Genomic DNA, 13128 nt, shown 5'->3' with positions numbered 1-13128 from the left:
AATAAGGAGACAAGCTCCAGAACATCGCCCAAAAATATATGGAAAGGCTTAATGTACACCCCAACAGCCTAGCAAGGAAGCTAGGAACTGCAGCTGTGGTCAATGCTGACCCTCGGACTAGAGTCAAAAGAAGACTCAAGCGACACCACCCTCATGACCTCCCTGACCTGGTTTTGACCTAGAAAGTCTTAGTTTTAAAATTCATTAGAATAATTAAATAAATAATAATTATTATGTTATATCAACTATTATAATTCTCCCTATCATTTTTAGGATTAAAAATCTGTTAGTCTTAAGTAACCAAGACATATTGTAAAATAAAATAATTTAAGCAGATCAAATTAAGTTGCCGCATGGGTAACAGTGCGTTGATCAAATAATAAAAACATCATCGTTCAATAAGAAAAAAAAAAAAAAAAAAAAAACAGTGTGAACACCTTTTCTGTTTTTCGTTGATTGGAACCTTATAGATTTTGCCCACGCTGCGGACTGCCAAATTGTGTTTGCAAGTCATGAAAACGATTTAATACGTTATTGCATTGCCATTTTCTAACTCGTCGTGTTTTAAAATGCACAGTGTCTTCAGCTTAAATATTTTAAAAGTACTAAACATTTGTGGTCAAAAAATAAACCACGATCATAACAAAAATTTTGTGCGTTAAATTAATAATTTTGTTGCGGGTATGGTTTAAGTTTTAGACTATTCTTTTACTATATTCAAATGTAAGTCAGTCACAAAAAATTGAGGGAATTAACATGCACACGCTCTAAAAGCTATAAATTTCTCAAGAAATACAGAAATACTGTTGCAATTTGTAATTTTCGCATTAATTTTTAGACACTTCAAATAGGCATCTTCGTGTTATTTTTATATTATTGTTAATTATTTTAGAAAAAAATCAGTTGTCTGCGCTCATTTTCCGCCGTCTTTCTATCCCTTCACTTGTTTATATTACTACGGCCAGTGTGAAATGTCTCTAATATATTTAATACAAGAATCGATTTTCAAAATATGTGAAACAAATATCGATATATTCTGATATATGCATTACATCCCTATTTAGGTTTTTCCCATCAGCGCAGTAAGCTTATCTCTGTGATTTGAACAGTGAAAAATTAAATTACAAAAACGAAAAAATCAAGATGGAGGGAAATCTTCGTCCACTCGCGGCAAACAACAAGCCATTTGTCTTTGGAGGCATTGACGTAAGAATCTACATTTTTTCCAAGTGTGTGCAGGAGTGTGAGTTTAAACTTCCCTGTGAAGAGATGTGTTTCTAGTGAAAATAGATCACGAAAACAAAAACCATTGTTGGACTCATCCATATTTGATTTGTGAAATAACAAAGTTTTCGATTTTATTTCTATAATTTGCAGCGCACAAAGTGAAAGTGTGTGTATTCATTACAATTGTGAACTCATTTGCAATAGCCACTAAAAGCGGGTTAATCGAAAGTGCAGAGACTGCACTGCAGATCGTTGTCCGAATTCCACCAGCATCCACAATGCACCCTCCAGCCCACCCCCAGCTTTCCCTCTTCCATTGCATTTGTATCCCACCCATTTGGTCATTGCAGTCATTCCACTCCATTCGTGCTTTCGATCAACCAGAGATGGCTAGCACTGCGATAGTTTCACGCTGGACTTGCGGTTATCGCTAACTTTTATGGCTACTGAAAATGCATTTACTCGAAATTGTAACTAAAATTATTAGTTTTGGGTCAGATAGCAATGCCCATTCACTCCACCGAAAGTGCCCGAAACGAGCCGGCGACCATGAGCTCAGCCGATGACCGAAGGATCCCCATAACTATACTATTCCAAGTCCAAAATGAATTCGTGTTTGATTTGTTTCTTACTAAAATAGAAAGAAATAAATTAACGTATTTTAGAATTGTGTAACTTATAGAGCACTAGTCATTAAAAATTAATCTATTTTTGCATATCGGAGAAAATTGTATTAGAATTAGAATTTGATTTTCTCGAACCTCGCTGCAACAGAATACATTAGCGAAAAATTAACTCACCATAAGACTGCATTTATTTGTTAATCGGACGTTGCTGTTTTTAACCCCTTTAAATGAATGAGGGAATTGTTACCCTACCCTAGATCCACAGTCGCTGGGCAGGTGGCTCCGCTGGTGCAGAGCTTCGTTTCGGGGCACTTGGGTCGCAGGAATGGCCATGGCTATTTCCTGAACTATGGTTTTAAGTTGACCAGCCGACCACCCTGACGCTTCCGGGTAACTTGACGACTTGATGGTTTCCGTTGGCCAGCGAGTCGCTTTTCTGTCGACCCACTGGACCAGCCCGTTGCCTTTGCTAACTAATCGGTTAACTCTTTCGCAAACGCAGAATCCCAATGCCACCGTCAAGCCTTTGATCCAAATGCCGTTGCAGGCCGCCAATGTCCAGGAGCAGCAGTCTCCTCCGGTGGCTTCATATCCGACACCGGCCACTCCGGTGGCTGTTCAGCAGCCATCGACTCCTGTCCCCGTTCAAGTGCCGAACTCGTCCGTCCAGCAGCAAAATCCGGATGCGGACGCCATCGCCTCGAAGCTGCCCTTGCCAGTTATCATCAAGGAGGAGCCGATCTCTGTCGACGATGAACCGTCCGTCGACATTATAGAGGACAATACCAGTGCCAGCGGCATTGGGGGCAAGATCCCATTTAAAAAGATCTTCCAAAAGCGCAAGAAGTCGTCTGGTAAGCGTGGAATTCTTTGGTGATCAGTTTTCCCAGACTTTTATCGCACACACACACGAATCACTAGAGTTCTTATGAAAGGACAGACTGGAAATTACTTAACATTTATACAATAACATATATGTCTTTTAACTCGATCGTAGAACGCACTCGGGACAAGAAGCTGCGACAGAACCGCCAGCTGCGGAAGTCCATGCTCCCCAAGAACGCTCTGATGGCCCTCAACGAGGTTAAGGGCGTGACCATCAGCGATTTCACCATCGTCAGCAATACCGACGGGGGATTCACGGCCGTTGTCACTGTGAACTCGACTCAGTACGTGGGCAAGGGTACCTCAAAGATGACAGCCAAGAACGCGGCCTGCGAGAAGGCTTGGCGCGATTTTATAATTGCGAAGATGACGCCTAAGCCTCCCCGTATTCACCAGGTGGAGATAGGTGCGGAGCCAATAGACACTAAAGAGGATGAGGCCGATGCACCGGATGATGATCTGCCCATGTTGAATCTGGCTTCGTTTGCCATCTACAAGCTGTTCGCGGAGTGGGAGCGCGAGGGCTATGTCGTACCCGAGATGCACGCTTCGGCCAATGCTGCCCAGCAGGCCGAAGAGGATGCCGGAACTCCAGTTCCCGCCGCGCCGAAGGAGCCAAAGAAGCCGCCAGTGCGTACGGAGCTACCCTCTGGCTGGGAGACCATGCACCCGGCGACCATTCTTTGTATTGTAGGCCAGCCCACCTCACTATATTCACTGTCAGTAATCAATTCCCCTGCAGATGCGCCCGGGACTCAGCTACGTGAACTACGGGTCATCTGGCGACAATACCAACGGCATGCAGCATCTGGGAATCACGGTGGACAACCAGGAATTCCACGCCCACGGCAGATCCAAGAAGATCGCCCATCGCAACGTGGCCGTGAAAGTGTGCAACTCTCTATTCGGCACAAACTTCACCTACGACGACACCACTTAAGACAACTCCAGTCGCAGACTCCAACTGCCGACAGCAACACACCTCGCCAACACGCCTCTCTTAACGGCCAGCAATCAGAAGATTGCGTCCATGACTTCAAATGCGCAACTCAAAGAATTTCTTCTCTGTGAAGGTGAAGAGGCATATTAAACAAGAATTTACCAATTTAGCTTGCATTTGGGACAGCTCTTACTTATGATTTTTTAGGTGGGCCGCAGCCGTTTTCAACCACGAGTAATCTTGAACTGCAAGATTATCCGAATAATTTTAACGCAAGGTTCCTTGGTAATGCTGATAAATTTTTTCCGTGTATTTTGTTATACACTGTTGGCTTGTTTTTTTTTTTTTTGAAAACGCTTCCACAGAAGAGCATTTCGGTGACAGATTGGGTATCAAATAATAATTATGCTTACCAGTGAATTAAATTTTTTGTCGTTATCTAGATTAAGCTAAATTAATGTCAGGTCTTGGGTGGTACAATTACTTGATTTTTTAAAACATGAAGACATAAATATATGCATTGAATATAAAATTGTAAAGTGCATTTTGATTTCTTGTGTTCATACTCGTACAGAATCAACACGAAGAATGTTTTTTTTTTTTGAAATCTTTTATTGTTCTGAACTTATGAACTTAATGTGTTGCTTAAAAGATAATATTATGGATACTGTTCCTTAATTATAATGTATACAAATGTAAAATAGGGGGAAAAAGGGAAAATAAAGGGAAAAAGGTGGTCGACAAGATTCGCCAACGAGTTCGGGTGGGCGCTAAGTCTGTCGGCATATCGGCTGCTGTGGAAGTTTATTTGGTCTCCCAGTGGGACAACTTTTAAGTCCTTTTCGATGACTCGGTTGCTCACATACCAGGGTAGCCCAGATGCATGTCGTGCCGCTCGCGATTGTATTACTCCAAGCCCATTGAGCTGAGTCCCAGAGGCACACTCCACACTTGGATTGCGTGGGTCAGTGTTGGACCTAATATGGCTTTTATTAAGGGAGCCTTAACTGCCATATGAGGGTTGCTTGAGTGGAAAAGCCTGTCCAGCTTTTTCAGCTTCCATGAGGATTTGGCTCTAACTGCCGTGATATGGGCTTTTCAACTCAGCGTCCATCAAGGTGAACTCCGAAGTAGCAGTGGGATGAGACGTGGTCAATGGTATTTCCGTCAAAGAGAAGACCTAGGCATGTTGAGGTCGCAGAGTAAATGTGACACAGGCCGACTTAGTATGTAATGGATTTGTTCCATTTACCAGTCCATCGCTCGATTGCATGCAGCCATTCCCGAACTGCATTGGGCTGAATTGAAAGGATGAGTGCGACGCAAGCATGGCGGTGTCATCAGTGTAGGTGGCCAGGAGCAGCTGAGCAGGGGAGGCTTCATCGGTGTTGTTGACGGGAGTTGGCATGTCAGCAGTGTACAGGGTATACGGAAAGGGTCCAAGCACACTTCCCTGTGGAACCCCTGCATGAATGTGTTCCAGGCTTGACCGACAGTTTCGTACAGCAACATCGAAGGGCCGATCAGCGATGAAGGAGCTGAGGATGGCATAATGGGCTGCTCGGAGGAGATCTTTCATTTTATATAGCAGACCTTCATGCCACACCTTATCAAACTTGGTGTTCTTGGTGTTCTTCTGGACCCAAAACTAAAATTTTCTGACCATATTTCGTCTATTGTCAATAAGGCCAGGGGTGTGCTTGGTTTTATAAAAAGGTGGTCCAAGGAATTTGATGACCCTTACTTGACTAAAACTTTATTTATTTCGTTAGTCCGTCCGATTCTCGAGTACGGATCACCTGTTTGGAGTCCACAATACGCACTCCACTCGGACCGCATTGAATCGGTCCAAAAAAACTTCCTACTTTTTGCCTTGCGGCGCCTAAATTGGGATGCAATCCGTATATTACCTCCTTATTCCAGTAGACTACTTTTAATTAATTTACCGTCCCTAGCTAACCGTAGAACTATGCTTGGAACAGTCTTTATTTGTAAGCTTATTCGTGGGGATGTTGAGAGTCCCGACTTGATTAGTCGGCTTAACTTCTCGGTTCCAAGTAGAGTCACTAGAAACTATATACCCCTTATCTTAAATCATTGTAGATCTAATTATGAGTTGCATGACCCTTACAGAGATTTATGTTCTGACTATAATAGACTTTATCCTATTATCTGTAATCTTGACTCTCTGCCGCTATTAAAGCAATCCATTTTATCTTTTCTATTACATAATTGGATCCTACTAACACTAATATTTAACATAGTTATTAATTTCCTCGTTCCTATTCTATTTTTATATCGCGTCTATATCTTCTCGCGAATCGAGCCGTACGATACACGGCAGCGCCCCTCGGTCGGTTGGGCGGGAGGTGTGGTACCGTGGGACCCGTGCGATAAAAAAAAAAAAAAAAAAAGCTTGTTTCACGGCCAAAAATACGCCGACTGTTCAAAGCTAGTTCTTGTGGGATGTGTTACCTACCTCCGGCAGTTCCATCAAGCGGGTAAGCAAAATTCTCTCAAAAACGTTGGAGAAAGTTGGTAGCAGGATTATCGGGCGGTATGAGTCGATCTGTGTTGGTGACTTTCCAGCTTTGGGGATCATTACAATGCGCGCACGTTTTCATTGCCTGGGAAAATTACCTAATCTTAGCATAGCATTAAATATTTTCACAAGAGCAAGCACTCCTTTGCGTGGTAGAAATATCGCAGTTCGGTTGTCTATGCCATAGTAACCAGGGTTTTTTTTGGCTGCAAAGCCTTTAGTTGCATCATTACCTTATGCGGTAAGGTATAGGGCGTGTCTGAGCGTTGGAGTATGAATATTGCTGGTAAATGCTAGGATCTCCTGTCGCGGTGTATTGTCTTCTGAGGCGTCTTTTGTGGCTAAGTCCCTAGCCTCCAAGCTTAAAATGGCAGGCCTCCTTATGGCCGTGAGACCAACTTGGTGTAGCCTGCCTTGCAGCTTCAATGATCGCCGATGTGAAGAAGTCGACGTAAGCTTCCAGCCTACTGCAAGTGTCAATGAAAATGTTGAGTTCTACAGTAGCCTCGATGTGTTTTTTAAAGATCCGAATTCTCGCTTGTGGAGACAGCATTTTTTTAACACTTCTAAATGATTGGGCGTCTTCAATCAATGGCAGATGATGGACAGATAACAGTTCTGTCAGCACTTTCACCCTGATTAGTTGCTGTCTAAAGCCTTTGGAGATCCCAAAATCTATGGCACTTGGAGAGGCAGTTGCACGGTGGGGGTAGCATGTGGCTTCTCCAATTGTGTGTGATGAACTGCCCAGCAATGGCATCTGTCCATCTAAGTGTAAGGAGGGCAGTATATTAAGGCAACATTAAAGTTTCCTCTGCTTGCAGTCAGCTGAATAGTTACTTCCTGGATATGATTTTGAGATAGAGTGGCGATGAGAGATATTTGATCTAGCAAGGATGTTGTCTGTCATCCGGATGGTTGGCAGTATGTAGGGTAAAGCCATAGACCAAAGACACTAGAATAACTAGAATATTTTTTGTCCTTGCACTTTAATGTCTATGAGAGCGCTTATTTCTATGTTTATTTTTGTTCGTTTTGTTTTTGGCTGCCGACCGTATACATGCGCATATGGTGTTCTATGCCCAGAGCAATGTATTTTATTTTTAATTATTTCTTGGGTTGCAAGTCTGATAAGTTTCTTAAATCTAAAACTATTTTGTCTAATTCAATTATTTTCCAAGGAGATCATCCTTCCGTCCGTATAATAGCTGTAAAAAAACTTTAGTCGTGCTTAAATATATATTCTTGTAATGCATTAAAATCCCTACTTGCTTACCTCTGACTAGGATGTATTCCCTGTGAGGGGCCATTCAGGATGATAACTTTTTGGGATTTTCGGTATAGAATGGCCAAGGAAGGACGGGCATTACATGATCCTTCACCACAGTTGAGGATCGAGCGAAAGCTCGTAGCACGCAATCATATCGATAATCGTCACAATGAAATAAGGCTGAGATTCCAGGACAAGAGCACCACCCACATAACCGACAAGGAGCAGGTGGACCTTTGCGCGTGAGTTACCGCCTCAGCATTTACCCTCGGCGGTCCCCCGCCAAAGCCGCCTCGACAACCAGAGCCATAGAGAGCTGAGACAGAGTATCAGCTAACTGACGAAATGCTGCATCGACGATCCTAACATTAAGACCACTCGACAAACATAAAACCGCATCCGCTCCACTTCTACTTTTCAGCCAGATCAGCACTTTAAGTAAACAATATGTAACAAACAGAGCTGCGAATAACTCGAGGTAGAAATAAAACATTCATTCTGAATATTGAAATCAAATCGAACAGACGTCTTATTTCTCTAAATTTAAATCCAAATTGAATACAAATCGAAGACACCCCGCAACTTCCCGCAAGGACTATCAACCACGAGAACCTACTTACCATAACTGGCGCAGTCGGAGGCCCTTGGACTAAGGACGAATTCATCAACAAGGAATTCGCGACGACCAAGGATGTGGATTAGATTAACAATAGCATTGTAAGATCATGTGGATAGAGTGAAGTATGTGCAATAATAAATGTCGATAATAAAAGCGAAAGTAAAATAAAATAATAAATTTCCAAGCAATGGGAAGAAAGGAAACAAGTGCAATAACAGAAAATCAAAATAAAATAAATAAATAAAGCCAGAAATAACAAAAGAGTGAGGGACAATATATGAAGAAAAATTAATTAATTAAAAGAATGGAGGAGAAACGATATGCATGAGACGAACTTGGTTCGAAAACGAACGAGAGGTCGAGGCTCGATGGCAACCACCCTAATGTGCGTCGAACTTCTACGACAACCGCCGAGTTCGCTCGGTATGGCAGCGGCCGACGCTTGTTTACTCGGACGTACCGCTTCGGAACGCCGAACAGTCGACATCCCACTAGGTTCAATGTCGCCTGATCGAGTCGGTCGTGGCGACATTCGGTTCGAGTCGAACATTTCCGCTTATCAGGCCACTCGTTCGAACCTTGCATACAAGTTCAGGGACGGATTAAAGGGCGTAGTTGCGCCCAAAGAATAATAAGAAATTAAACAATGCGGCCATTCACATGTATTGGGCGACGCACTGCAACGCACAGGGCGGCTGCCTAGCGTAGGAATGGTAACGCATAGGTATATTTGAAAAAAAAAAAAAAAAAAAAAATTAACAAAAGGTGAAGTTAAAATAATAAAGTTGAATTTTAGCGATCTAACCATTTACACGTATTAGGTGGCGCACTGTAATTTACAGGGCGGCCGCTTAGCGTAGGGGTGGTTGAGATTACGCATTACTCAATGTTACAAGTCAAGGGAGAATACCATAGCAATGACTGTTCGCAATTGGTTGTGAGGCTGTATCGCACAGCCGAACAGCTAGCTTCAGCATGCAGGGTATTATATTATATTAAATAAAGAAAGGAAATAAATAAAAGAGATTAAATTAAATAAATTAAATTAATGAAATAAATAAACAAATAAATAAAGAAAGAAGAAGCAGGCGACAAATATTATTAAACCCCATTGCGCTAAATTAATTTTGAACCTTAGAAGGAGAAAATTACCCATAATAATTAATTACAGAACTCCATTTCACATACGGATACTCGAGAATCCACCGCACACACTATATACAAGCAATTCGGAATTCAACACGTATCCTTAAGTAAACTACACAACTATAATAAGCACACAGCGATTCACCGCTTTTCACAAACATCACACTTCTATTAATTTATAAGTCAGAATATTGAGATAAGGTACACAAACATTAACACTAACACAAACAATACATAGACGTGATAGAACGATGTCGAATCCAACAGAAGGACAGGAGGTTAGGAAGCCAACGAGCGTACTAGAGGCCATCAAGGTAATAGACCTGGTGGAAATAATTCCGAAATTTGAAGCTGAAGGGGGAAAGTTAGATGGTTTTATAGCAGCAGTAGAACAGGTAATGAGCCTGATTAAGGGAGAAGAAAGATCAAATATAGGAGTGATAGCACTTCGAGCTGTCCGAAGCAAGATAGTAGGAGCGGCGGACATGGTCCTGGATTTGGACGAAGTAGAGTTGAATTGGGATCAGATCAAGGGAATATTGGTCTCCCATTTTAAGGACAAGAGATCAGAGCAGGATTTAATAATGGAGTTGACCAACATTAGAGAAAGGAAGTTGGAAGTGGAGGCCTTGTATACCAAGGTCATGACATTGAAAAAGGCGCTGGTGAGCCTTGTTAAGTCTAGCGGGAATAATATACTGTTGAGAGGAGAAAAAGTTAGATGGTATGAAGAAATGGCACTAAATGCTTTTGTGTCAGCATTAAAGGGCCCAATAGGGGTGACCATTAGAAATATGGAGGGGCTGAACATAGCAAAAGCTTACGAAATAGCTTGCAGGGAAAAGAACCTGTTAGTCTTGGCGGAACCCAAATCAGATCAGAAAGCACAGGACTCAACGGAGTCAAAAGATAAGGCTACTGAGAAAGTTCAGAAACAAGAGGAGAAAGAGGAGTCCCAACCAAGTGGAACCCATAGGGAAACAGGCGTTTGGTCGCAGTACCGGTGGGGAGGAAACGACCAACCTCCGTTTCCGATGCCATTTACTATGCCAAATATGAATGGTTGGCCTGGATTTGGGTTCCCATACCCGATGATGGGAAATCCATTTAGAAATATGGAGGGGCTGAACATAGCAAAAGCTTACGAAATAGCTTGCAGGGAAAAGAACCTGTTGGCGGAACCCAAATCAGATCAGAAAGCACAGGACTCAACGGAGTCAAAAGATAAGGCTACTGAGGAAGTTCAGAAACAAGAAGAGAATTGAGGCCCCCAATATAGATAGGCAGGAACCAGACCCGGTACAGGTGGGAAACATAGTATTTCGAAAAGAGAACCGGAGGGATAAGCTCACCCCCAGATTCTCTAAACACAAGGTGTTAGAAGATAACAACCTAACACTGACATCAACCAAACCACAGAAAATTCACAAGGAGAAAATCCGAAGAATTACTAAACCAAATAAATAATTTTGCAGGTGGTCCATGGCCATGGCTGAAAGAAGCAGGGTTGAGATCACGACCTTGGAGAAAAACGACCCGTTGGCCCAGATAGAAATGGGAACGGCAAGGGTAGTACAATCGTATCAAACGTATATACACATCGTGAAACTGCAGGAGTACAAGGAAATAATAGACGGTATAGAAAAGACACTTGGAGAAGTCGAAGACGAATCGGGAACAAGGGACGTAATTAGAGCACTTAAAAACAAACTACAGATGTTGAAAACAAGGCTGGAAGAATTTGGCCTAGACATAGAAGAGCAAGGGGATTGATAAACGGATTGGGTTCGGTAGTCAAAGCGATAAAGGGGAATTTAGACGCCAATGACGCCGAAAAATTAGAAGAGGAAATAAGAAAAATGAGGGAAGAAGAAGATAAATTGAGAGAGAGTATTAACTCACAGGAGAGAACAGGCAACAAGGTCAGTTTCATGTTCAAAAATTTAACGAAATACATAAATGAGGAGCAAAGCAGAGTAAATGCATTCATTAACAAATATAATAATGCCATAAGCAAGTCCTTTGTAGAAGAGGATAGGAGAATTTATAGATTAGAGTATATTGACAGAATTTCGCTCACTATAGATATGCTAGGATTAAACTTGAACGACGTGACAGAGAGCCTGTTGCTGGCTAAGTTAGGAGTGATTTCTAGATTTTTGTTTGACAAGAAGGAAACGGACAAGTGTGTCCAAGAGTTAGAGAGACAAGGGATACGATTGGTATCAGACGAACACATGTATGAGTTTCTAGAATTAAGTGCAATTATGAATAACACAGATATAATATTTTCGATCAAATTACCATTGTTTAAAAAGGAAATATTTACATTCAGAAGGTTAATACCGCTTCCCATGAACGGCTCAGAATTTGTGATAACTCCCAATTATGTGGCGATTCATGGGAATGAAATACTTTACTATAAGGAAAAATGTCAACTAGTAAGAAACATGTATATTTGTAAGAATGACCAGTGTATAAGCCAGATTAATTCTAAATGTATTAGGAAGCTGTTAAGTGGACAGAAAGCGGAATGCGAAACGAAGGACGTCGGGCTACTTACAACAATCTTCGAACCGGAGGCCGGCTACATCGTAGCTTTCAACGGAAAGAATGTCAAACTTCAGACAGATTGCGGAGTTGATAAGACACTAAATGGATCAGTCCTTATAAGATTTATCAACTGCAAAGTGATGGTCAACAACGTACAGTATGAAGCGGAAGAAGGACTTAGAACAGTGAAGTTGGGATTAGACATACCTCGGATAGAGACGGTTAAGAGGAACAGGACAACCCAAGAATTGGGAATACACGAGCTGAGGGTGGAAGACCTAGAAACAAAGGTACAGATCAGCAGAATGCAGTGGGGAACCACGATCCATACAACAACGACCTACACGATGCTCGGCGTACTGACGATAGTAATAGTCATCGTGTCCTACTTCCCCAAAAAGACAACAATTTTCAAACCAGAGGTTACACCACGCCCCACCTTCACTCCCGCCATCGCTGTTCTGCTATGATAACAGCAGCTATGCCCCCGCTATGGTCGGTAGTTCAGTCTGAGGGGGGAGGAGTTACCGCCTCAGCATTTACCCTCGGCGGTCCCCCGCCAAAGCCGCCTCGACAACCAGAGCCATAGAGAGCTGAGACAGAGTATCAGCTAACTGACGAAATGCTGCATCGACGATCCTAACATTACGACCACTCGACAAACATAAAACCGCATCCGCTCCACTTCTACTTTTCAGCCAGATCAGCACTTTAAGTAAACAATATGTAACAAACAGAGTAGCGAATAACTCGAGGTAGAAATAAAGCATTCATTCTGAAAATCGAAATCAAAACGAACAGACGTTTCTTTCTCTGGACTAAATCCAAATCTAAAACCGAAGACACCCGGCAGTTTCCACAGGGATCCACCACGAGAGCCTACTTATCATAACTCGCGGTCAAACGAGAAGAAAAGGAGCAGTGCAAGCATCGGCCTCCCCCCCATGCGTAAGCAAGGTAGTGGCTGGCACTCCCGATGCCACGGACCTTCTAAAAATAAAGATTACTGAGGCGAAACTAGTTGAGTCTAATTCCCGGCAGATAACCATAAATTCCGAAACCCAGAAGCAGATTAACAAGTTAACTGACACCATTAATAAGGTGATCCGTGCCCGTAAAAGCGACTTGGTTGACACTCCACACTTATATGAAGCGTTATTGGCAAGAAATAGGATGCTTTCTACTGAAATTCAAAATTTAATCCTCACTATTACTTTGGCCAAATCAAACATTGTAAATCCCACGATTCTTGACCATGCCGACTTGAATTCTCTTGTAGAACAAGACACCCCTATCATCAGCTTAATAGAAGCCTCCAAG

At 42.4% G+C, this 13128-nt stretch overlaps 1 protein-coding gene across 3 annotated transcripts; it reads left to right on the top strand.

The window, feature by feature from the left end:
* The first annotated feature begins 1022 nt into the window (after positions 1-1022).
* Positions 1023-3847, top strand: LOC120285238 (double-stranded RNA-specific editase 1-like). Of its 3 annotated transcripts, none has more exons than XM_039296424.2 (4): positions 1023-1206; positions 2356-2707; positions 2851-3428; positions 3481-3847. In XM_039296424.2, exons 1-4 carry the CDS (start codon positions 1144-1146, stop codon positions 3676-3678), a joined length of 1191 nt encoding a protein of 396 aa, XP_039152358.1. In that variant the 5' UTR covers positions 1023-1143; the 3' UTR covers positions 3679-3847. The 3 variants fall into 3 exon arrangements, with proteins under 3 accessions (XP_039152358.1, XP_039152356.1, XP_044779475.1); XM_044923540.1 differs by lacking the exon at positions 1023-1206 and adding an exon at positions 1278-2243; XM_039296422.2 differs by lacking the exon at positions 1023-1206 and having other exon boundaries at positions 1276-2707.
* Positions 3848-13128: the final 9281 nt, after the last annotated feature.

The sequence above is a fragment of the Drosophila simulans genome, chromosome X (genome assembly GCF_016746395.2).
Source record: "Drosophila simulans strain w501 chromosome X, Prin_Dsim_3.1, whole genome shotgun sequence".
Classification (NCBI taxonomy): Eukaryota; Metazoa; Arthropoda; class Insecta; order Diptera; family Drosophilidae; genus Drosophila; species Drosophila simulans.
Note: the sequence above shows the minus strand (reverse complement) of the source record. Positions and strands in the feature narration are given on the sequence as shown.